Source organism: Bos taurus, chromosome 17, assembly GCF_002263795.3.
Source record: "Bos taurus isolate L1 Dominette 01449 registration number 42190680 breed Hereford chromosome 17, ARS-UCD2.0, whole genome shotgun sequence".
In the NCBI taxonomy this organism is placed as follows: Eukaryota; Metazoa; Chordata; class Mammalia; order Artiodactyla; family Bovidae; genus Bos; species Bos taurus.
Window position 1 is genome coordinate 15,420,750 of NC_037344.1, and position 26,213 is coordinate 15,446,962.

The 26,213-nt window shown below is 39.7% G+C and overlaps 1 protein-coding gene across 4 annotated transcripts in view; it reads left to right on the forward strand.

Moving 5' to 3' along the window:
• The window catches only part of INPP4B (inositol polyphosphate-4-phosphatase type II B), a 455,375-nt gene that overhangs the window by 46,127 nt on the left and 383,035 nt on the right, over nt 1-26,213 (forward strand). For all 4 annotated transcript variants that reach the window (XM_024977565.2, XM_059876249.1, XM_024977564.2 and 1 more), the window contains exons 4-5: nt 15,266-15,384; nt 17,415-17,531. In XM_024977565.2, coding sequence (XP_024833333.1) covers nt 15,266-15,384; nt 17,415-17,531 — 236 coding nt within the window. The remainder of the gene's footprint in view (nt 1-15,265; nt 15,385-17,414; nt 17,532-26,213) is intronic.

A 26,213-nucleotide genomic window follows, 5' to 3' on the forward strand; every position in this document is an offset into this window, starting at 1 on the left:
ACCTACCCCAGTATTCTTGCCTGGAGAATCCCATGGACAGAGGAGCCTGATGGGCTACAGTCCATGTGGTCACAAAGAGTTGGACACGACTGAGTGACTAACACCCCCCTGGAGAGCTTCCTTCCTCTAATTTTGATCCTTGCTCTTCATGCCACAGTGTCATTTGCTCAAGACACTTGACTTCCTAGGAGGTATTTTAAACTCAAGATAGTTAAAGCCTTGATTCCCATTTCTGTCTGCCAAACATTTAATTTCCCCAAAGATACCCATCTCCTTAAAATATATTACCATCTATTAGGTTATGCAAATCCTCAAACTCTCTTTCTTGATTCTTTTTTTCCCCTAACCTCATGTCAAATCCATCATCAAGTCCAGTATTTTCTGTGTTGAAAATATATTTGGAATTTGACCACCTCTGTCCGTTGCCACTGACAACATTCAATTCTTAGTGGCTATCAGCTCTCACCTGGGCTGGTTACCAAAGTCCTCCTGGGTCTGCTTGCATCTGCTCTTGCCCCTTCACACTCTCTTCCTAGTGAAAGAGCCAGAATACATAATTTAAATATTGAATTGTGATTTCTTTGCTTCCTTAGTTAAAACCCTTCAGGGGCTTCTAAGTGAAATCACTTAGAATAAAATTGACAGTAAGGCAAATATCATATGATATCACTTATATTTGGAATCCATTTTTTAAAAATAATATAAATGAACTTATTTATGAAACAGAAACAGACACACAGATTTTGGTAACAAACTTAATGGATACCAAAGAGGGAAGTCAGGGAAGGACTAAATTAGGAACTTGGAATTAACATACACACACAAATATATATAAAATAGGTAATCAATAAGAACCTACTGTATAGCACAGGACATTCTAGTCAACAGTCTGAAAAACCTATATGGGAAAAGAATCTGAAAAATAATGGTATATATATATTAGTTATATATTAGGTATATATAACATTAGTTATATATATATATATATATATATATAAAAAACTAAATCACTGTGCTGTACACCTGGAACTAACACAACATTGTAAGTCAACTATACGCCAATAAAATTTCTTTAAAAAAGAATAAAATGGAAATATCTTACCACACTCTAGACGGATCTTGGGGAGCAGGCCCTTACCTGCACTGATCTTCCAGCTCACTCTGCAGCCTCACTCTCAACCTTGTGCATTTTCTTTTTGCTTCTCAAACAGGACACATTTGAGTCTTGACATTTGTTCTCCCCCCATCAGCTGATTCTTGGTATGTTTTAGATCACAACTCAGATTTCACCTCATCAGAGAAGCTTTTCCTGATCCCTGCTCCCCGCAACACTCTCAATTTAATCACCCTGTTAAAAATTCTCACTAAATTATTAATTTTTTTAACTTTACGTCTTGCTAGACTCTAAGCTCCATATAACAAGGAACTTGCTTTCCTGTTCACTGCTATGAGGCTGTCGCCTAGAATCATGCTGGGCACATTGAGACATTCAGTAAATATCCATGAACTGAACATAGGCATGAAAGCCATTGCTTCTTGACTCACCTGACTTGCTTCATAAAATAAATTTCTAGATTTAGAAATGACCTTGAAATGCTTTACAATTGTTGCCAACACAATTGTTTGTAAAAAAACAATTCATTTTGGTATTATCAGTGAAGACAATTATTTAACTGTTGATATTTTGTTGTTAGCAAGTTATATTAAGAATGGCAGAACCTGACTGCCCTTGGGGTTCATCTAGAGAGAACCGACAGGAAGAATCAGTCACGGGCTGAGTTGATCAAGTAGGTTCTGTAAGTAGACTGGATAGTTGACAATTGCTTTCTGTGTGGATTTTATGCCCAAAATTCTTCGTAAAGTGACTTCAAGACTCCTGTATTATGATAGCATCAAGAAGTAAACCATTCCCTGTGAAAGTATTAGTCGCTCCCAGTCGTGTTCAACTCTTTACGAGCCCATGGACTGTAGCCTGCCAGGCTCCTCTATCTATGGAATTTTCCAGGCCAGAATACTAGAGTGGGTAGCCATTCCCTTCATCAGGGAATCTTCTTGACCCAGGGTTTGAAGATTGGTTTGCTATACTGCAGGAAGATTCTTTACCATCTGAGCCACCAAGGAAGCTCCCTCATCTTCCTAGAGAGATGCGCTTAAGAACACATACACACACACACACACACACACACACACAAATAACAAGAAGCATAATAGACAACTAAATAGCAGAAATGGACTGAGGTTTGATTTGAGCCTACCTTGTGTGACCTTGAACGGAGGCAGTCCAAGGGCAGCATTTGAGAACATGGGCTGGGCTGCCTTCTGAACACATTTGAATCCTGATTCTGCTACTGGCTCCCTGTGCAGTTCTGAAAAATTCATCTTTCCTGAGCTATTTTGTGAATTAAATGACGTAGTGTACTTAAAGCACTAAGAATGGTGCCAGGGGTATAAATTATTGCTTAAGTGATATCTTAAATTTTCTATTCTGGGTTAATCCCTTACCTTCTCTGAAAATGTGAGTCCTTATCTGTAAGTAAGTTGTATATGCTGCTGCTGCTGCTGCTAAGTCGCTTCAGTCGTGTCCGAGTCTTTGCGACCCCATAGACGGCAGCCCACCAGGCTCCCCCGTCCCTGGGATTCTCCAGGCAAGAACACTGGAGTGGGTTTCATTCTTATTTCACAGAGTATTTGTGCTATGAAACATGAAAGGAAGAAGCACATTATTAATACATCATTAGGAAATTAATGCATCTTTTTGCCCTACATATTTAATTAGATCTTCACAAGCACCCAGTGAGAATAACTGTAATTTATTGTCCTTATTTCCCGATGAGAATACTGAGATTCCATAACAAATCCAAAGTCATTTGGTCAGGACTGAGATCTATGACCCTGAGCCTTTGACCGTGTACTGCCCAGAGCAAGAATGCAGGAGACCCTGGTTTGATCCCTGGGTCGGGAAGATCCCCTGCAGAAGGGACTGGCTACGCACTCCAGTATTCTTTCCTGGAGAATTCCATGGACAGAGAGAGGAGCCTGTTGCGCTACAGTCCATGGGGTCACAAACAGTCAAACACGGCTGAGCAACTAACACTTTCACTTTCCCACAGAGCAAGAAAGAACTGCCAAGGAGACCTTCAAACAGAAGGTGTCTCATAGTCTTGTCTTATCTAGTCCCACGTGTGTTTTGAAATTGCTGAGAAGGTGGTTATTCTCAAGTTTAGTTGGAGTAAGGTAAACAATGGCTCCTTTGTTCTGAAACTTCCTGTATAGCTAGGGCTTTGGGGCATTCTACATGCAACTCACAGGCACTCTGCTGAGCTTGAGGCTCTCCTTGAAGACCCCAAATATTCTGAAAAGTGTGCTCTCCGTTTCCTTCAAACTCTGATTCTCTTAGAACCACTCTCTTTCTCTCTCAAGCTGTCTGATCTGGGCTATTTCCACATAGTGTTGAACTTGTGGATTTTGCTCCAAATAACTAGACACTTTCTGCCCTCCAGCTAGCCCACATTTGATTTCTCACTCGCAGATTCACCGTCTTCCTCCTCTTTGTATCCTGTCTCCTGGTTCACTAGTCATTTCCAGCTGTAGCTTATCTGCACCAAGCTTATGTTATTTCCTGTGAGTCAACCATCTTACGATGGGAGAATTGACCCTCTTAAATCTCCATATTCAACATTAATATTTAGCTTTTCTTTTGTCTACAAAAGAATCACACCTATGCTTGATGCAAGGAACTCAAGAAAGCCGAGGACTGATGACTTGCCCCTCCACATAGGATGTTCTAGATAGACAATACAGTGAGAGGTTCATTAACCATCTGTTCCCATCACTCCTCCCTTCCCTTCCTTGTTTCCTAATCTAGCCTTGTCTGGCTTTGATTTAATACTTTAAATCTACTTGTCAAATATTTGGCATTACAGGGAGTTCCATAAGCTATTCATCCCACATCTAACTACTAAGTCCAATACATTTGTGAGAAAAATATTACTCAAAATTTTTAAATTACCTTAATTTAAATTCCACCTTCTAAAACTTAAGCCTTTGAGACTTCCCTGATGGTTCAGTGGCTCAGACTCTGTACTTCCGATGCAAAGGGCTCTGGTTCCATCTCTGGGCAGTGAATTAGATCCCACAACTAAAGATTCTGACTGCTGCAATTTAAGACCCAGGGCAGCCAAATAAATAAATCAATTACGTCCTTTTTTAAAAAAATAAAGTAAACCTCAAGCCCCTGAGTACAGTATATACAATGTATTTTCTGTAGCATTTTGGTTCAGGAAAGCATGTCTAAAAATTGCCTCATGCAGGATTTAGTGAAACCCAGATGATGAGTCAGTGTTTTGTGCGTGAAATCATCCAGGTTCAACAACTGCTTTCCACTGCGCTTGCTACTTCCTGCCCAAACAAATGGACCTCAGATTTTCTCAGGGGACTGTCAACCCCTGAAGGCAACATCCCCAGATCCCAGTTTCCTTTTTTCTTCTTCAGACTTTCAAATTCCTTCTGGACATCATGCTGTGTCCTCAGTTAGAATTTAGGAACTTTGGGCACACTTCTCTTAGACATCCACGTTTGGCAACTCAGGCTCTGGCTTTTGTGCCGTTTCTCCTGTAACTACCCATCTCCACTAGCCACTCTGGCTTCATGTTTTGGTTCAGAGGTAAATCAAGGAAGCAGCCCCTCTCCACTCCCCATGTGCACTGCTGGATCCATGGGTGTGCTCAATGCTTTTCCTGAACCGGAACCCTAGGGCTCCTATGGCAGTTCTGGAAAAATACTGTCATCTTGGTCTCTGGATGAGTTAAAGTTTTAAGGTTGTTCCCTGTGTTTCTTCCCCTTCTGCGGCCCTAGTTGTAACACTACAGATTTCCATGAACTGACTCACAATATTTCTTTTAGTATTCAGGGGGACCTGCCTCTATTCTCAGAATAACATCTTCATCCCTTCTTAAGCAGCACATATGTTTGTGCTGAAAAGAGCAGCAGAAAGCTGCAAGCCCTTGTATCTGATGTGGAACAGGAATTGAGAGCTTAAGTACTACGAGTTAAGTCTGAGCAAACTATTAGGCAATGATGCCAGGCCAGTTTGGGGTTGACATCATATAGCATGGGAGATCAAAATCAGAAGAGATACAAGCACAGACTTGTTTTTAATTCAATTGCTTGAGGACAGAGTCTCAACCATCTAGGTGCTATTCATGAAAACAGGAAAATACATGAGAGAAGCCGGGGGACCTGGGGACAGACTGGAGAGTGAGAGTCTTTTGATACTGACAACAGTGATTTGAACCAGATTTGCTCTTTTCATATGCAAATACACTGTCTTCTGTACAGCTGGCATCTTCCTTGCTCCAGAGCACAATCAAAGAGCATTTCTCAAGAGCATCATCGTTCCAGGCAGAGGTTACTCTTTTCTTTCTCTATGGATTCTTCAGTGATACTTAAATTAAGAACTAGAATTGAGTGGTTGGTTTATTTTAGTATAATATTCCCAATTGTAGAAGTGAATTTCATCTTCTTGGCCATTTTTTAGTTCAAGCTAATATGTTTTTATTTAATGCACAGATACACATAATATATAGTGGTGTATTTTTATGTTGTTCTCTTACAGGGAAAAAGTAACAAATTTGATTTCAGGATCTATTTCTCAAAAACCTGAATCTGGCTTTTGTTTAATATGTAAGTGAGTCAGTTGTAACATAATTTAGAAGCTACACTCAAATCTCAGTGTAGCAAGAACTCTGAGGCAAAATTTCTATAACAAAATCTCTTCAATTCCCTCATGCAAATTATTACCTGTATTCCTCAGTAACTCTGTCATCTGTTTCCTCTCTATGGCATTAGTCTCATCGTTTCCTCAAGTTTTATTTGGATTCTACTGTCAGAGTGTTGGTCGTCTTAAAATTCTTGTTACAAAGCTAAATCACCAATGAACAGAGGACCAGATAGAGCAGAATGATGCCGTCAACAAACAATTAACTCAGGCTACTGAGCTATGGGTAAAAAAATAAATAATTAAAGAATCTTCATGATCTACAAAGCTGACTGATCAGTCAAAAATGTGGATACGGAACTAATGGAATCATGAAGTGTCAATAGGCACGTTATTGTCCTGGACTCCAGCTAGCACAAGCAAAGTTTAAGTCCAATGCCACCTGCTCCATAATAAGTATACAATAAATTGTGTTTTCTGCCCTCCACCCTCATCTTCTCTGCATGCTTCCTTTATTGTCTTAATTAAGAAGAACCTTACAATTTGTATTATATTAGCATGTTTTTTTATTTTTTGGTTGCACTGCTTGGCTAGTGGGATCTTAGTTCCTGACTAGGGTTCAAAGCATGCCCCCTGTGGTGAAAGTACTGAGTCCTAACCACTGGACAGCCAAGGAATTCCCTATATGAGCATTTTATTGATGTAGTATTGGGGCAAAAATTCTAGGATTATTTCAGTATGTCTAAGGAATCCTTTCACAAGGATGCCTTTATTTATTAGTTTATTTATTTATTTAGTTTGTGTGTGTGTGTATTGATTCCTTGGATTAATTTCTTATCTTTCAACCTTAAACACTGAGCTGCTTTTTTGCCCTCTAACTTTCTAGAAACCTAGTATTAATATTGTTAGTTCAAGTTACGTGGGTATAATTATCCTCCCTGGAAAGTGAGATCCTAATTTTCAATTAGGAACATTAATATTTTGAACTCAGTATCTTAAAAGACAAAGGAAAAGAAAACTAAGGGGGGTGGGAGAAAGAAAAATAAGTCCAAATTTTCTAATCTAATAGTCCAATTTTTACGCAGTCCTTTGATTTTCCCAACAAATATTTCTTATGTAGGTAGATATGTGTAGTTCACATACTCTTTAGAGAAGTGTGTGTAAATTAAAATCTCCCACACTGCAGTTAGGGGGAAAAGTGCACATTTTTGTTTTACTTCTATGAAGACTTAAAAAGTACTTTCTTAACTGAAGGGAGATGCTGTAGTTTGTTAACAGAGATGTATTTCTGACCCCAGCAGTCCCAAGTCTAATAAATAAACAAGTAATGATTTTGATAACCTCATCTTTCAGAGTGATGAGAGAAACATAGGTTAGCAAAGACATCATCTGAAATAGAAGAGAAGAGAGCACACAGCAGACATTTGAGAAAGCAGAAGAGAACACAAATAAGAAAAACAATACCAAATGAGAAAAGTTACAAAGTAGGCTCTATCAGTTGAAAATAAACTAAAATGAACAGCGAGGGCAAGGTGTGCTGCTAGGCTCAATGAATTAGAGACTCTTCAAGATTCTACAGGAAATAACAGAATAAACACAGAGGAATATGATTAATGAGCATAAATCAGCTTAGCATGATACAGGGCCATGTTTTTCTAGGAGTAGCCTTAAAAACATATTCATAAGTGAAGAGTGTGTTCCCAACACATGTTCCTGGTATGGATATTAGTATGAGTTGGCCTTCTGCGATGGCTCAGCAGTGAAGAATCCACCTGCAATGCAGGAGAGACAAGAGATGTGGGTTTAGTCCCTGGGTCTGGAAGATCCTCTGGAGGAGGAAATGGCAACCCACTCCAATATTCTTGCCTGGCAACTCCCAGGGACAGAGGAGCCTGGCGAGCTACAGTCCATGGGGTCACAAAGAGTTGGACACGACTGAGCGACACACACACACACACACACACACACTCAGCACTGTACTTTCTGCCATCTTACAGCAGACAATTGATTATCATGGAATGCAGTGACCTGGGAATGAGGCAATGTTGTCTTCTGAATCCAATCAGGAGATTTGAACTACAGAGGTTGACATCCTAGTCTTCAGAAAATTGTTGTCTTAAAATTCCTAAGGAAGGAAGGATAATTCCTGAGGAGGAAGGAAGAATAAAGAACAGAAATGCAGAAGAAACTAAGAACAGGAAAGCATATTGTACTGGCTAAGTAATTAGAGAGGCTATTAAGCTTTTAAAATGTTACAGATCTCTCTTAATGTATGATGTAAATTCATTTAATCTAGAGGGGCTCACTGGAATGGATGGTAACTGTGAAACCATGGAAAGAAGTCCCGTGATTTATTGGACTGGAAACATATCCCAAAGTGGCGTATAAGTTGATAGATACATGGAATTTAATTTTCTGGACTACAAGGAACAAGGATAAATATATGTGACATTTTTGAGAAAGCTGACCAAACTCTAAGAATTTGAGAAGTAAATAGAACACTACCTTCTTGGCAGCAAGAGGCCACAGCCTTAGGGAAATGACCGATTCTCCTCAGGATGGGAAATTACAAATAGTGCTATTGGTGAAACCAATAGATGGTTACTTCCCTAGATCCCTGTTTGGATAAGGCCACGTTTCTCTTCAAGATGCCCCCTATCCTCTGTACCCTGGTTTTGTTTTGTTTGTTGTTTTTTTTTTTTTTGGTTCCTTGAGGGATAAGGGACAAAACAAAGGGTCTCTTCCTTTTTCCCTATGAAGAGTCAGGGGAGGGAGGCAGTGTATAAGAAATGAGCTTTCATCAGAAAAGAAGATTTGTTTCCATCAGGCTATATTGGGTTTGAGCTGTAACATTTATTTTTAATTGCAAGAAAAAGAAGCTTTATAAGCATCCAGTCTTCCTTTCTTGACGAAGGAATACACAGAACAGAGGAGCAGATCTTCCCATGACCCATTGGGACATCTCAGTTATTAAGACAATGCCTCCCTGCGGACCAGCTGTCTCTAAGTAAAAGGACACTAACCTCCCAGACAAATCCATGCTTAGAGAATGAGTTTACAATTTACATGTAGTACCTTTGAGGGCAGCCAGAAAATAAATAAAAATTTTCTGCTTTTTTTGGCTTCTCATTTGGAAGTGCTTCATCAGAAGGGAAATGAACAAGTATAAATGCACATCTGGTTTCACAGAAGGCAATATATTCATGATAACTATGGTTTCTGAAAATAACAGATGATCCAGTAAGGAGTATACATTTTATTTTGTGTTTATCTATGTGGAAACAAGAAGGTACCAAAATATCACAGATATATAAAATAAATGTATTAACAAAAGAATAAGGTTATATCAAATCAGAACCAACTTGGAATATCTTGAGAATTTAATTAGTATAAGAATACTGAATAGATACAATCCATTTTTGTGTCAGCATATAACTATATTCATATTAATCTTGGTAGGTTGGCTGGTGAAGAATCCATCTGCAATGCAGGAGACCCTGGTTCGATTCCTGGGTCAGGAGGATCTGCTGGAGAAGAGATAGTTTACCCACTCCAGTATTCTTAGGCTTCCCTGGTGGCTCAGCTGGTAAACAATACACCTGCAATGTGGGAGACCTGGGTTTGACCCCTGGGTTGAGAAGATCCCCTGGAGAAGGGAACGGCTACCCACTCCAGTATTCTGGCCTGGAAATTCCATGGACTATACAATCCATGGGGTCACAAAGAGTCTATATTCATATTAATCTTAATTGTGCTGCTGCTAAGTCACTTCAGTCATGTCCGACTCTGTGTGACCCCATAGATGGCAGCCCACCAGGCTCCCTGGTCCCTGGGATTTTCCAGGCAAGAACACTGGAGTGGGTTGCCATTTCCTTCTCCAATACATGAAAGTGAAAAGTGAAAGGGAAGTCTCTCAGTTGTGTCCAACTTTTCGCGACCCCATGGACTGCAACCTACCAGGCTCCTCCTTCCATGGGATTTGCCAGGCAAGAGTACTGGAGTGGGGTGCCATCGCCTTCTCCAAATATATCATGACTGGGTAGATAGAAAAGGATAACAATTGGATGTGTTCTCTTATGTATCAGTTCAGTTCAGTCGCTCAGTCGTGTCTGACTGTTTGTGACCCCATGAACTGCAGCACGCCAGGCCTCCCTGTCCATCACCAACTCCAGGAGTTCACTCAAACTCATGTCCATTGAGTCGGTGATGCCATCCAGCCATCTCATCCTCTGTTGTCCCCTTCTCCTCCTGCCCCCAATCCCTCCCAGCATCAGGGTCTTTTCTAATGAGTCAACTCTTCGCATGAGGTGGCCAAAGTACTGGAGTTTCAGCTTTAGCATCATTCCTTCCAAAGAAATCCCAGGGCTGATCTCCTTCAGAATGGACTGGTTGGATCTCCTTGCAGTCCAAGGGACTCTCAAGAGTCTTCTCCAACACCACAGTTCAAAAGCTGAGTGCTAAAGAATTGAGTAATCTTAATTAAAAAGGACCTATTATGTGCCTAGCATTCTACATATATTACATCATATAATCTTTACAACAACTCTTTGAAATCTGTCCTTTGACTTCTGCTTTACAGTTTAGACAACAGAGGCCGAAAGAGAGTAATTTATCCAAAGTCACATAATTCCTTAGGCCAGATCCTGGTTCAAATACAATTTTATCCTGAGTTAAAAACAAACAAACAAACAAAAAAAACCACGTCTTTATTCTCTATTTGCTCTCCTGTGTGGCTTCTCCTCGAAGCCTAAGCTTCCTTTGGCTAATTTAAGAACAGAATTGTAGAGCTGTGTGCACTCTTGTCAAAGTCCACTCCTCTGCTTGTAGCTGTTGTTTTTTTCTAGAGGGCAGAGGATAAACTCTGCTTGATGCTTAACATTGCTTAACATCTGCTTAAAACTGAATGGCAAGAAGAGAGATGAAATGGAATGGGGCAAGAAAAATGACCTGACTTCACAGAAGAAGGTTCTTAAGGGGAAAGAGACAGTTGCTTGGAGTTGACCTTGAACTGGCACTGCCTCAGTGGCTCAGGCCACTGCCCTTGTGAAAGCCTGTGGCAGGCGCCTCTGATTACCCAGTGCAAGTCTGAGGACAGCTAGGATTTGGCCAGTGCTGCTGAATTCAAAGGCACCTGAACTGACAATTGTGTTCTACTTCAGATGGATAATTTCTGGGACTGAGCTCTCTGAGGCGAGTCAGGAGACATTTTTTCAGCTTCCAGCCCGCGTTGGCTAGAGTGATAGAACGGATATAGTGACTCAACAGACTTGACGTGATTTAAAAATGATGACTGAATGAAACAAAGTGGATATTTTATAAAAACACACACACACAAACAAACGGTATTTTGGGGTGGACAGACTATTAATCCAACAAGAACCCAGAAACCCTTGCCCTTTAGCTTCAGGATTCTTGGATAGTAGAGAAATCATAGGAGCAATAGATGATCTGAACTTTCTCCCTAAGAACCTAAGCAGTAGCTTAAGCATGTAGACTGGGGTTGGCAACTTCTTGTCCTTAGGCCAAATTTAGTCACAGATCTATGGATTTAACTTACATAGTGACTGGAATTTCAAGCTTTGGACAAATCCTCAAATGAAGCCACAGTGGGCTTTTATTTCTTCGGGCAATGGATTTGGATGGAGGGCCCTGCTTTTGACACAGCATAGGTTTCCTGTTGCTTGCTGCCTAGCCCTCTCCAGAGATACTGAAGTGCCCTTTGTTTTTATCACTACCTCTACCGAGGATTCCCTTCCAGCAGAGTGAGAGCTGTCTAGGCCCTGTACAAACCTGAGCTGGAGACGCCTGTGAGTGTCTCACTCACCAGCACTGACAGCGGGAACTGCAGCCTCAAGTTGCCAGTCTCTATAGCCAAATTAACAGGAAAAATAGTCACTCCTAGTTCTTTTATTTATTTTTTTTCTAAAGAAAAGTTTAAAAGGGTAAGTTTCTTTTTAAAAAAATAATCATTGCTTTCATATGATTTTTCCTCCCTTTACTTTAAAAAATAAAACAATTAATTCAGTGGACACAAGCACATTTGAATCCCAAACTATCAACATCTTGTATATTTTAAACATTTTGGACTCTGAGAATGCTTTTAAACAGTCTGGACCAAAACAAAGCCAGTAAAAAAGGTAGAAATAAAAGTAAAAATCTAATGATGAATGAATGATGGCAGAGAGGTATTTACTTGTTGCTACCCTTTGGTTCAAGAATTCTTATATAAAACAAAACGAATAAAGTAAAACTCCAGAGTGTTCTTTGAGTCCTGTGAATTGAGGAAGGCCATTTATGCAGGTCACTCCCTCCTAGAGTAGAGTTTTGTGTGGGTAATGGGTAGTATGCTAAGTGTGGCTGGAAAAATAATATGACATTTTTTGATTTCTAAAACCAGATTTTGCAGGCTTCCTTAGTGGATACTGAAAAGTTACTAGGCAGATTATTCTTTACAGTGATCCAATGAGTAACACCTCGGTGAAGCAATTCAACCGCTCATCATTTATCACCCTGCCAGTGGGATAGTTTCAGCCTGTTTGGATCCATAGCATGTATGGGTTTCACTTTGTGAAATGCAATGACTCAGGTACTGGTTTGGTACTTACAAAGAAATATTGGACCTAGTGAGAGCTTTTAAGGAGTGGTCTGAATGTAACTGAGTCGATAAAAACCATTTACAGAAGAATAAAATACTAAGTATTGGTAAATATTGGTATTGATATTTGTAAATGTTAGTATAATGATATTATAAGTAAACTTCATTTCATATAGAAAAGTCCATTCATAAAAAGGACCTAATTTATTCCTTACCTCCACCCCAAGAAACAGATGAAGAAACTGAGCCTCTAAGATTTTGTAACTTAATGGCATATAAGTAGAAAATGAGGAATTTGGGAATACAGCTCAGGAATTCTAACCGATCTCAGGGTCTTCCCCTGATATCTTGCCTCCTAAGATTAGGGAACAGTAAAATCTCTGGTCTGTTGGGAAGGAAAAGATATGAACAGTCAGGATGTGACTTTTAGTTGCTTTGTAGACCATATTTTAGATTTAAAATATAAAGAAATACAAAGTGCAATTGAGATTATTTTCACTTCATCAGTATTGGAGGTCTGACAATTGGGTTTGATAATTCCGTCAAATCGGGTTTGACACAACATTTGAGTTTAATGGAGATTGTTTTTCTTTAAGAGTCAGTCTGAGAGGTTCTCTGATAAAATTGAGAACAGTCTGTCACTTCTGAGAACTAACCACATCCCACAATCAAGTCTGATAAAAAATCAGAAAAGAAGTAACTTATTTTGAGCAAATGTGATAAGTCCATAAGGTAGAGATGAAGCTACCAGCAGGACGTGGACAAAATGCATGTGTTTGGAACAAACTGGCTCCAGCTTCAAAATCTATGGACAGACGTATGTCAGTACCAGTGAATGAAAAGAGAGCTGTACACGGTGAACAGAAAGCCAGGAGAATGAGCAATAAACATTCATTAGGCAAGTAGAGGAAGTGATCAAAATAACCACCAAAGAACAGTAAAGTCTTAATCTATCTTTTTTTTTTTCCTTCCGGTGATATGTTGACATTATTGAAACCTTGCATCAGTATTTTCTAAAACTAGATCTCTTGGGTTAGACAATAAAGAATTATGGTAGTCGCTCTCCCCAAAAGAGGTCCCATTGTGCGAGAAAGGAATTCAGTATGCCAAGAAAAGAAATGGAACTGTTGGGGTATGATGTAAGAAAACTATGAGAGAGTTTTAGTGTTGTAAATGTGAGTGCTTAATGTTTCTAAGCCTCCAATTCTTAGTACATGAAACTTAAATAATAATTCAAAGCATCATTCTGAGAAATAAAGAGATAATTGGCAAAAAGACTCAAAACTAGTGATGGCTAAATAAACTGTGGCTACTATTTTTCCACACATGCTTTCCTAAGCTTTCTTGTATGGTTAGAGGCATATAGTTTAAATAAGGAAAAAAATATAATAAAAATACCGTGCAGGATTTAAAGGATCTCAAAGTTTATCAAGAAGTTAAGAAGTTAAATAATTTGCCCAGCATTGCTTAGCTAGTAGAACTAGCTGAAAACCAGCTCTGTTTCATTCCAAAACTCCTACTTTTTCCCTCTGTCCCATCTGCTTCTGTAAATGAGCTAATTTGTAAGCAAAGAAAAGGTGATAATTACATTTATAATTTCCTTTGCTTTCAAGTTTAAGCCCTAGTACCTCTGGCCTAGCGAATGAAGGTCTTGTGTACTGCTGAAGAGTAATCATGTAATTTAAATACTTGTGTCCTTCCCTCTTTTTTTCTTGCAATGGTCAGAGGTGTGAGGTGTGGATACTATAGAGCTCAGCACATGCTCCCCATGAATCCAGCACTGGGGGCTACTTCTCAGTCCCAACCCCAGTGTCAGCCTGCTCCCAGCCACCAGCTCAGCCTAATTTGAACCTTCTCCTCTAGTGAAGGGGTGGTTCAGATGGTAAAGAATCTGCCTGCAATGTGGGAGAGCCAGGGTTGGATCCCTAGGTAGGGAAGATCCCCTAGAGAAGGGTATGGCTACCTATCCCAGTGTTCGCGCCTGGAGAATTCTTTGGACAGAGGAGCCTGGGGGGGCTAAGGTCTGTGAGGTAGCAAAGAGTCCAACAGGACTGAGTGACTAACACTTTATCTAGAGGGGACACTTTGCATGATACTTAACGATCCAAACGCAGGTAGTAAAGTTACTGTTTCAAAGCCAGAAAGGGAAACACCTGAGGAGATAATGGATTTTCTGAAAAGGAATATGTTCTGGACTTTTCTTCCCCAAATTGTGGGAATGATATGTGGGTGGAGAAAATATTCAAGTAAATATGGTATGGTGAGGAACCTCTGTAATATGAGCCTGGTATCTCAAGGGAAAGGTCTTACTGGGTCTGTGGCCCCCGGGAAAGAATTAACCCATCCTGTTTCCACATTTCTGCCTCCCAGGCTTGGATAGAATCTGGACAGAGGAGCTATTAACCCCTCTTCTTCCTCCTCTGCCCTGTGCCTCAGGCTTGTGTGCACTGAAAGGCAAACACCCGGCCCTGACTCTAGGACTGCAAGAGCGAACAGATAGTGACTAGATAGGTAAATACCAAGTGCGCCTTCTCACAAGTGAACTAATCCAGCCAGTGTCAATAAGGAGCAGCGTAAAGTTTCCCGGATGTGGCCCCAGTGCGTTTACTTAGTCTAGGGGTGTGAGTTAAGGTCGGGGTTTAATGACTAATTAAAGTCACTCAAAGTCTGTGAGCCGTGTGTGCACAGTCACACAGGACAGTGAGGATCCCGGGGCAGTGGAGACTCGCAAGAGCTGCGAGTGTGGCCAGTGGAAATGAATTCTCAGCTCAGCTCCGCAGCACGTGACTTCCTATTTCTGTAAGGTACTTCCAAGGGACTTCCTCTAAAATCTGCCCAGAACTCCCAGAAGATTTCATTCAGCGCCGACGCTAAGGTTCCTTCCAACCCGGGACAGAACTTTTCTCTGAGACACGGTGTTAGTTTCTTTTCTCTTTCTGCTTTGCCATCGGCAGCATGCAAGGATCTCGTGGCTCCTGTCCGTGATCGGAAGCTGAATACACTGGTCCAGATCTCAGTAATCCACCCCGCGGAGCAGGGTCTGACAAGATACTCCAGCACCGAAATTGTTGAGGTGAGCGTGCTGTGTGCCTGCTTTACTCTATCTCTAGGTCGCTGTCTGGATTTGAGCAAACAGCTGAATTACCTTAGATCCTGGCTGACAGCTGTGCTGAGTTACTGTCCTGTCATTTAGGAACGCATACCTGCGTTTACTAAGCATGCATTTGTAACTGACCAGGATAAACGAATGGGGAAAGAACTTGCCCTTTTTAAAAAAAATTTATAAAAGAGCTTATTTTTCTTTAGTAAGTAAAAGGAAAATCCCCACTTTGAATCTTTGAATAGAGTACTAAGTAGAGAAAAACTATATATAAAATTTTAATTAAATGGAATGAGCATATCTTTGCAGGGAAAAAAGAGAGTTGTAAATTACCTAGAGATGTTTAAAACTGTTTTTGCCCTTCTCATTTTTTCCCGTTTTCTTCAGACTGTCTGTGGAAACTTCGTATTCTCTGCCTTTCGTGTGTGTCTTTTAAAGTATGGTGCTTTTCAAAGAAAGGTAGATGATTAATTGGAGACACTGTAATGTTTCTAGGCAAAAGGTGTAAATATTACTCATCCGATGAGAGATTTCCTATTTACATTTATTGTTGCTTATATAACATTCAAAATGTGTTGGGAGGAAACTTGTTATTGTGTTGGATCAGATTCAAAAGAGGAAGTGTTTCCCTTTTGATTATTTTGTTCTCATCACACGTATTTCACAGCCTTACTGAATGAGGGCTACTTAGTCTCTGGCATTAAAGAAAGTGTCCTCTAAACTCCAAGCTTCACTTTTCTTAGGCTTGGGAGTCCTGTCTATTTTGAAGGTGGAGTTTCTCTGCAGGAGTTTAAGTCGTCTACTCCAGACCAGGCTTGCTAACTGCCGTTGGTGGAATAGATGATTCAGACAAAACTCCACACATTTCACCAATGGGAGTGACCAGATCGTACACGTAGCCCTGAATCTGTCCTTGGGAAACTTTCGGTTGCAATGCTGGTATCATTTGTAGTTGTTACATTTGTAGTTAAGTTGTGGTTGAATAAGCAAAAATAATCTTTTTCATTCGAAGACAACCAAAATTGGAAAATAGTTCATTTATATGAAAACTATTTTCAAGCATTATCCCAACTTCATTGTTTTAAAAATATTGTCAAGATTTAAAATAAATTGTGTATGTTGACACATTGATTTGAATATATATAGCTGTTGTTGATTTTTTTATTCATGTGTGTTCTGCACAGCATCTAACACTGTGCCAAGCCAAAAGCAGTATTAGTTAAATAAAAGGAAGAAAGAATGAATGAATAAATGAAAACTTCAGCTTCCAGAAACTTCCATAAACAACTGGCTTACAGAGCTCTAGCAAACATCTCCATGATATTCAGCACTGTGCATATTTAAATATAGATGCAAAATTTAATGTTGGATGTCAGCTCTCTAAAAATGAATTCTGAGGCATGGAAATACTCTGTGCACTGCATCCTGAGATAGTAATTTCATAGCCCCAAATCCATCATATTTAGTTTCTTTCATTAGTTTTCAAATCAGTCTGAGAAAAAAAAAATACAGCTGAACATCTAAAAACAAATGAATGCTATCAGAGTGTGGCTTTCAGTTGAATCATTACAGAAAGGAAATACATGGACAGCGTAAGATTAGCAAGTGGTTGAGAAAAGAGCTTCTTTTTAGTTTGATCAGTCAATATCTCAAGTTATTTGCATAAGTCACAGGTTATATCCATTAAATGTATGCTAAATGTAATGACTGCTGACCGTAACAATGGTTCTGCATGTAATGAAAATGAATTGTTTTTCAAGATTCTTAGCAGCTCTGACAGGGATGCAAGGCATTTACTATCTACAGCTCTATCAGTACTCTGGGGCCCTGGGCCATGTTGTTGCCCATGGGTCTTCTTTGGCAATTCAGATCTCTCTTCTAACAGAATCATTTCCTAGAAAAACAAACAGACCCAGACACTGTGCATTCTCATGTGTCACCACAGGCTGCCAACTGCAGTTGCTGCCTTATTGAATCAAAGTTGTCTGCTTATGCTGTTACAGGGAACAAGAGACCCACTGTTCTTGACTGGTGTCACATTCCCATCTGAGTATCCCATCTATGAGGAGACCAAAATAAAGCTAACAGTCTATGATGTCAAGGATAAGTCTCATGACACCGTAAGTACTTGAACTTAATTTCTTTCTTTGGGAAAAGAAACAGGCTTTTCCAAACTGTCGGATTTGTGACGTAACTGGCATTTTTCAAAGAGGTGCTTTGTGCTGTGTTTATGCTTGTCTTATGTTTATGGTTTGCTGGGATTTTTTTTTTTTTTAATTCTTTTGGCTTCCTGCCACACTGGCAATTGGTTAGGAGCAAAAGCTTTCAGAACAGTTTTTTCTTCTTTTTCAGGGAGGCTGGCTTGATGTGTTAGTTTATATTTTGTTGTTGCTGCTTTAAGTGTTGTTGAAGAAGTAACATTGTGGGCAGAAAGCAAATGGAAGAGATTAAATAATACGTCAAAACTTTCTAATATTGCCATTATTCTAAAATGAGATTGATAGTGTTCTGCTTTCACAATCTATTATTTTATGCGTAACCCTAACTCCCTCTATTCTTCTGATGTTGTTCGTGGCACCAAAGTAAACAGAGGAGGAAGTAACTGTCAGCACTAGGCAGAATTGGCCTCCTTACAGGAAGGTCATGTCAGGTCCTGATGGTCTTTTGTTCTAGGTTCTCTAGTTTTCCTACAGGGCCTGAATTTTCCTCCTCTTGAATCAGTGGGTTCAAATGAGACCATTAGGTACCCAGGCACTGTCACCGGAGGCCACTCTGAAAATTTCAGGACAGGAGAGAATGCTGTCTGTAGGTATTAGGAAGGGGATGGTTTAACGGGAGCCCTCTTCTTTAAATCTTTCCTATGAGAATGAGTGTTTATCTGTTTTCAAGGCTTGGAAGTAGGGAGCCGTGGGAGTATTGATGATCCACAATGAAATATAAGTCGGGAAACACTTTGAAGGCAGGTAGACCAGTAGGTTCTGGGAGCATTCTGCTTGAAGCTGACAGGTGCTGCTGGGCTTGGAGAGTCACTCGTAAATGGTTGAGGGGAAGTGCAGCTTTCATTTCTGCCTTCACTAGGCATTTCTGTCTTGCTTATGAGTCTTTCGTTCTTTACCACAAAGTATATAGCATAGGTAGATGGCGGGGATATGTCATAGAGAAAAAAATTCTGTCTTGAAATGTCTTTCTACTCATCTTAGACCTAGAAAAGTTCATGTCTTTAAATATGCAGAAGAAATGCCCAGTGAAATGCACAGCACGTGCGTGGTAAAGAAACAGTGATGGCGGTCAGGGAGAGTTGTCAAGGCAGACTGTCTGGTTCCCGTTCTGCTCACTAGCTTTGTGACTCTGGGAGAGTTGATCCTCATTTCTCTTTACCTGGGGGAGCAGTGTTGCAGAGATTAAATAAGTTAATATATGTAAAATATGTAGAAGAACAACCACTACAGAGCAGTAATTGCAAGCTTAATTGCTGTAGTTATTGTTTTGGCTGCTGTCTCGTGTTTCTCATAAATAGTAAAAATCAAATAAAGGAATATTAACCAAAGTTTTATCCCATTTACTAACTGTGTTTTTCTAAGTAATCCTACATTTATTATTTCTGATCAAAAGAGAAAGATAAAAATATGTTAAGAGACAATCACTGGGGTTAAAGCTGGCAACTAAAAAGGTTTTGTTTTGAAATTTTGTTCTTTTCTTTTCCCTTTCTATGCCCTTTCCTTGATTTTTGAAGTGACACGGAAAAGGAACAGACTGTGATTGGGAGAGCTGGGCCAAAGATTACGCACAAAGCCTACAGCATGACTTTTTTTTTTTTTTTGTCTTCTGCCAAGGAGAGAGGGAAATGGGGGAACAAAAGCATAAAATTGGAGAAAAGGGGGATTTGGTTCAAATGAAAAGTAGGAAGAGGTGGCACAATTGTGCAGAGAAGTAATGAGCAGGGATGTGATCAGGGTGACGGGAAAGTAGAGCGGAAACTCTGGGATTTTATGTTTTTTCTGAGCACATGATCAAATTCAGTGCTCCCAAAGTCCCAAGGTGTAGACAGGGTGAAGAATATGGAAAGGTCAGAGGTATAGAAACACTATGCTACAGAGATGAAAATGATGAGTTCTTGGGCTGGTTAAGTCCTTAGGAACAGCAGAGTTAGAAATATTAAATACCAAAGGTGTTTCTAGCCCCTTCACTCTGTCTCATTTAAAATGTTATGTATATTAATGCTCTAGGGATAGATAATTAGCTTACTCATTAAGTATGCTTTTTTTGGCTTTTATTCTGGAAACCTATTAATTAGAGTCTTTTAGAGATTTTCTTCCTTGATCTAGAGGTGTTATCACATAAAAGTATTGAATGAACTGGAATCCCTGCTGTGAAATAAGACTTGTGAAATTTGAACATACTTAAGAAATGCAGCCAGCTTTCATTTATGAAATGCTGTTAATTAACGCATAACTTCTTCCTTAAAATAACTAACAATTAGTTCTAGTGATGGAAGTGTAAATAGAAACACAGTCCATTAATATGCTAATAGTCTCCATGTATGTGTAATCTTTATCCTGGCACCTTTCCTCTTCTTTTTTTTTTAATTGGAGTATAGTGGTGACACCCACCTGCCAATGCAGGAGACATAAGAGATGCTGGTTTGATCCCTGGGTCAGGAAGATCTCCTGGAGGAGGGCATGGCAACCCACTCCAGTATTCTTGCCTGGAAAATCGCATGGATCGAGGAGCCTGGCAGGCTACCATCCATAGGGTTGCAAAGAGTTGGACGTGATTGAAGAGACTTAGAATGCACGCATAGTTGATACAAAATGTTGTTAGTTTCTACTGTACAACAAAGTGAGTCTGTTTTATATATATATACACACACACACACACACACACTCTTTGAGTTTGTTTTCTTTCCCTGTATAGGCCATTAGAGTATTGAGTAGAGTTCTTGTGTTGTACAGTAGGTCTTTATTATCTATTTTATACACGGTAGTGTATATATGACAATCTCAATCTCCCAATTTATCCCTCCACCCCTCTCCTCCATAACTTAAGTTTATTTTCCACATCTGTGTCTCTATTTCTGTTTTGTAAAAAAAAAAACCAAAACTCATTTGTACCATTTTTTTAGATTCTGCATGTAAATGGTATCATATGGTATCTGTCTCTCTCTGTCTGAATTCACTCAGTGTGATAGCATCTAGGTCCATCCGTGTTGCTGCAGATGACATTATTTCATCTTTTAAATAGCTGGGGCTCTTTTTCTTATTTAAGTTTCTGTTGTTGTTCTTTGTTGTTTTATTATGGAAGTGAATACAGAATTGGAGAAGGTAGCAAGTGAATTTAAAGTACGGTTTAGATTAGGGGCATTTATGACCCTAAATGTCAGGATGACCAGACATCCTGGAATGTGAAGTCAAGTGGGCCTTAGGAAGCATCACTACGAACAAAGCTAGTGGAGGTGATGGAATTCCAGTTGAGCTCTTCCAAATCCTGAAAGATGATGCTGTGAAAGTGCTGCACTCAATATGCCAGCAAATTTGGAAAACTCAGCAGTGGCCACAGGACTGGACAAGGGAAGTTTTCATTCCAATCCCAAAGAAAGGCAATGCCAAAAATGCTCAAACTACCGCACAATTGCACTCACCTCACACGCTAGTAAAGTAATGCTCAACATTCTCCAAGCCAGGCTTCAGCAATATGTGAACCGTGAACTTCCTGATGTTCAAGCTGGTTTTAGAAAAGGCAGAGAAACCAGAGGTCAAATTGCCAACATCCGCTGGGTCATAGAAAAAGCAAGAGAGTTCCAGAAAAACATCTATTTCTGCTTTATTGACTATGCCAAAGCCTTTGCCTGTGTGGATCACAATAAACTGTGGAAAATTCTGAAAGAGATGGGAATACCAGACCACCTGATCTGCCTCTTGAGAAATTTGTATGCAGGTCAGGAAGCAACAGTTAGAACTGGACATGGACCAACAGACTGGTTCCAAATAGGAAAAGGAGTTCGTCAAGGCTGTATATTGTCACCCTGCTTATTTAACTTCTATGCAGAGTACATCATGAGAAACGCTGGACTGGAAGAAACACAAGCTGCAATCAAGATTGCTGGGAGAAATATCGATAACCTCAGATATGCAGATGACACCACCCTTATTGCAGAAAGTGAAGAGGAACTCAAAAGCCTCTTGATGAAAGTGAAAGTGGAGAGTGAAAAAGTTGGCTTAAAGCTCAACATTCAGAAAACGAAGATCACGGTATCCGGTCCCACCACTTCATGGGAAATAGATGGGGAAACAGTGGAAACAGTGTCAGACTTTATTTTTCTGGGCTCCAAAATCACTGTAGATGGTGACTGCAGCCATGAAATTAAAAGACGCTTACTCCTTGGAAGGAAAGTTATGACCAACCTAGATAGCATATTCAAAAGCAGAGACATTACTTTTCCAACAAAGGTTCGTCTAGTCAAGGCTATGGTTTTTCCTGTGGTCATGTATGGATGTGAGAGTTGGACTGTGAAGAAGGCTGAGCGCCGAAGAATTGATGCTTTTGAACTGTGGTGTTGGAGAAGACTCTTGAGAGTCCCTTGGACTGCAAGGAGATCTCACCAGTCCATTCTGAAGGAGATCAGCCCTGGGATTTCTTTGGAAGGAATGATGCTAAAGCTGAAACTCCAGTACTTTGGCCACCTCATGCGAAGAGTTGACTCATTGGAAAAGACTCTGATGCTGGGAGGGATTGGGGGCAGGAGGAGAAGGGGATGACAGAGGATGAGATGGCTGGATGGCATCACTGACTCGATGGACATGAGTCTGGGTGAACTCCTGGAGTTGGTGATGGACAGGGAGGCCTGGCGTGCTGCAATTCATGGGGTCGCAAAGAGTCAGACACGACTGAGTGACGGATCTGATCTGATGACCCTAAATATTTTAAGATCATAGTACTTTTAAGGGCTATGAAATGAGATTATGAATGTCTATGTATTTTGGAAAATCAACAAATAATGTGCATGTATTTAAAAGTTGGTTTAAATATTTGATTCCAGTAAACCACTCATCGTATTAGGACAGGACAATGAGATATTCTTTACTTGCTGAATATCAATTAATTGAGTCAGCTGACTAAATTCCTTGTCTTTTTCTATTGAATTCATTATTGCTTGGAATTAACCAGTCAAATAGACTTGTTACTTTATAATCTCATGTTTGTTTACATACATATTACTATTAGAAGTTTTTAAAGAGGTAATGACATTTTATCTGTGCCCTTGATGTGGCTATTATCCTAACAAGACCAAGTAGTTATAATTAATAACTACTTGGTCTTGTTAGGTTCTTTGAACATAAGATTATCTTTCATAATAACTTCAGCAGAAATGCAATCAGTCATTGTAAAGAATGAGAAGAGTCTGTTGATTCATAATGACTCTTGTTTTCTCCTGCCACATCCTTCATCCTTCCCATTCATATTAATCAGTCTCCCTCTGCAGCAGATGGATGGATAATGCTTGGCAGGTAGGGGCGCAGGGAAGGGGGAACATGGGTTCATTATTAGAATTAGAGTCACCTTTTTGATATTTGCCTTACCATAAGGAAATTATCTAGGGCTTCCTTGGTGGCTTAGCAGTAAAAAAAAAAAAAAAAAATCTGCCTGTCAGTGCAGGATATGTGGGTTTAATCCCTGGGTTGGGAAGATCCCCTGGAGAAGAAAATGGCAACCCACTCCAGGAGTCTTGCCTGGGAAATACTGTAGACAGAGGAGCCTGGTGGGCTACAGTCCATGGAGTCCCAAAAGAATCAGACACGATTTAGTCACTAACACTCTTAAGGATTGAAATTGAAGCCCATGGCTAAAGTATGAGAGCCTAAGTTCTAACAGTGAAGTTGATGTCTTCTGGATGTATACTGGTTGTATGCTCTATTTTAGCAGTCTGCAAACTGAAACAAGACAGACAAAAGTGTTTTTAGCACATCATTTACAGTGTTCAGCCCTAGGGAATCAAGCTGGGAATCTGGGTCTTTCATATGTTACAGCAAAACTCAGAAAGGAGAAATTTATGAATGAAAAGAATATCACCATTCAACTTTTTCTCTTTCCCCTTTCTCCCAAGCAACACAGTGTTTTGGAAAGTACTGAACAAGGTTCTTTTAATTCCCAGCTGAGGACCTCCATCTTTGTATAAACACCTGATTCGGTCACAAAGCTGTTTTTGTCCATGGTAGAAATTTAAACTGCTAATGTATTTTGCAGGAGGGTCCATTGACTTCACTCCTTTTGCTCTAGAGTTACTAAATGTTTGCTTTCTCTCTAGATTGCTAGATGTTTAGCTTGTAGAACAGAGTCCCTGTTTAAGAGACACTGAACACGTCTCAGGTGAGGACATGTGTCCTAAGACTTTTTTTATCACCTTTCACTGACAACTCCCTATTTGTACCTTTCAAAAAATATGACCTTATCTAAATTGGATACTAATTTATTGTGTTTTGTGTGTTATATGTACAAATAAGTTTAGTTCTAGTACACTTCCCTAGGCAGAATTATCTAGTTCAGTTTTTATGTTTTTCAATGGAAAATAAAACCATTTTCTATTTAATATACTTTGACTTGGCTTGATTTTCTCCATTGGCTTCTTACAAGTTCTATGTCTAACTGTACTTATTGAGATAAAGTTTGTGGCTGTCCTTCTCTACCTGGAAGATATGGTGCACTGGGTAAGAAAAAAGAAATTAAGATTATTGACACTAAATATATACCAAGTGCTATGTTTAGTTTTTAGCTTCTTCCTTAAGCTCCATAAACTTCTTTGAGGGAAGTATCAGTATGTCCAGTTTAGAAGTGAAGAAATTGGGATTTTGAAAATATAAGTAGGTCAAGTCAAAGATGTAGATGATTCCATGCTACATTATGGAACATACATAGTTGATAGGATTTCTCCAGTTTTTCACTCCCACAATATGATACTTTTTACTTCAACTGATAACTTTAGAAGCATTCTTCATTTTGGAGCCTAAAATTTGATGGAGAAAAAAGTCAGTATTCAAATACAGGATTAAAAACTTATATCCAAACATTTTAAGCACTTAAGTACGTATAACCAACTGCAAATGCCTGGAAAACTTCTAATGGAGTAACAAGCTACTGTTCATGGAAAAAAATTAGCGCTATTGCTTGTTTTGAAATGCCTAGATTTGTGTCTCCGGAGAAGGCAATGGCACCCCACTCCAGTACTCTTGCCTGGAAAATCCCGTGGACTGAGGAGCGGGTGGGCTGCAGTCCATGGGGTTGCTAAGAGTCGGACACGACTGAGCGACTTCACTTTCATGCATTGGAGAAGGAAATGGCAGCCCACTCCAGTGTTCTTGCCTGGAGAATCCCAGGGACAGGGAAGCCTGGTGGGCTGCCGTCTACGGGGTCACACAGAGTTGGACACGACTGAAGCGACAGCAGCAGCAGCAGATTTGTGTCTCAGCTTTTGCTTTTGTCGCCCTAGCCTTGTTCTTTCCTTTTCTTTTATGGGTGCTGTGTGATCTTCTCAACCTCTTCATTCACTCAGCCTTGGCCTTTTGGAATACTCACCTTTATGTTTTGTTTCATTTTTTTTTTTTAGTGATTTAAAATAATTATTAATTAATTTATTTTTGGCTATGTTGGGTCTTATTTGTGGCACCCAGGCTCAGTACTTGCAGCACAGAGACTTAGCTGCCCCGTGGCATGTGGGATCTTCGCTCCCTGACCAGAGATTGAACCTGCACCCCCTGCTTTGGAAGGCAGATTCTTAATCACTGGACCAGCAGGGACGGCCTTCCCCTTAATTTTGGCAGAGTTCACAAGAGGAGTTACCTATTCCTTATGAAAGTAAGCGTTCTAACACATTGCCATCATTAATAAATACTTTTTCTTCCTTTCTGCCTGTTGATAAGTGGATTATATTTACAAAGAGCATATTTATATTTCACTGAAGTATAATTTACACATAATAAAATGGACAGACCTTAAGCATTCAGTTTGGCGAGTTTGACAATGCACATGACCGTGTGGCCTTTACTCAAGGCAAGATGCACAACTCATTCCACAAGCTTCCCTTGTGTCCTTCTGCAGTTAGCTACCACCACCTCCCTGATCCTGAGGCAATCCCTTTCCCGTATCTACCAACATAGATTTGTTTTGCTTGTTAAAATGTTTGTGAATGAAATCACATAGTATGTGGTCTCTTGTATCTGGTGTTTTTTGCTCAGCATGTTTTTGAGATTCATTCATGTTCCTCAGTGAGTTGCTAACTGAATGATATTCTATTGTAGTGATATGCCACAATTTATTTATTCATTCTCATATTGATAGACATTTATTTGCTTCCAGCTTTTTAATAACAATGACGATGAACATTTGGGTGCAAGTATTTGCATGAACGTGAGCTTTTATTTTTAGAGGTAAATACTGAGGATCATAATAGTTATATTGTGGGTCAGGTACATGTTTAACTTTTCTAGAAACTACTTTCAGAATTATTTGCAATTTTATTCTCCTACTGTTAGTAATGCATGAGAGTAATTACTAATTACTCTACCAACAGTGGTGCTGTCAATCTTTCACATAGCATTCTAGTGGAATGAAGTGGTAGCTCATTGTGGCCTTAATTTTCATTGTCCTGATGACTAATTATGCTGAGCAGCTTTTCCTATGCTTATTGGCCACTCATCTTTTTTTTAAAAAGCACAAAGTTTCTGTTCAAGTCTTTTGCCTTTGTAAAAAAAAAAAAAAAAGTTGGTTTTCTTTTTATTGTTGATTTTTAGAAATTCTTCGTATTTTGTGGA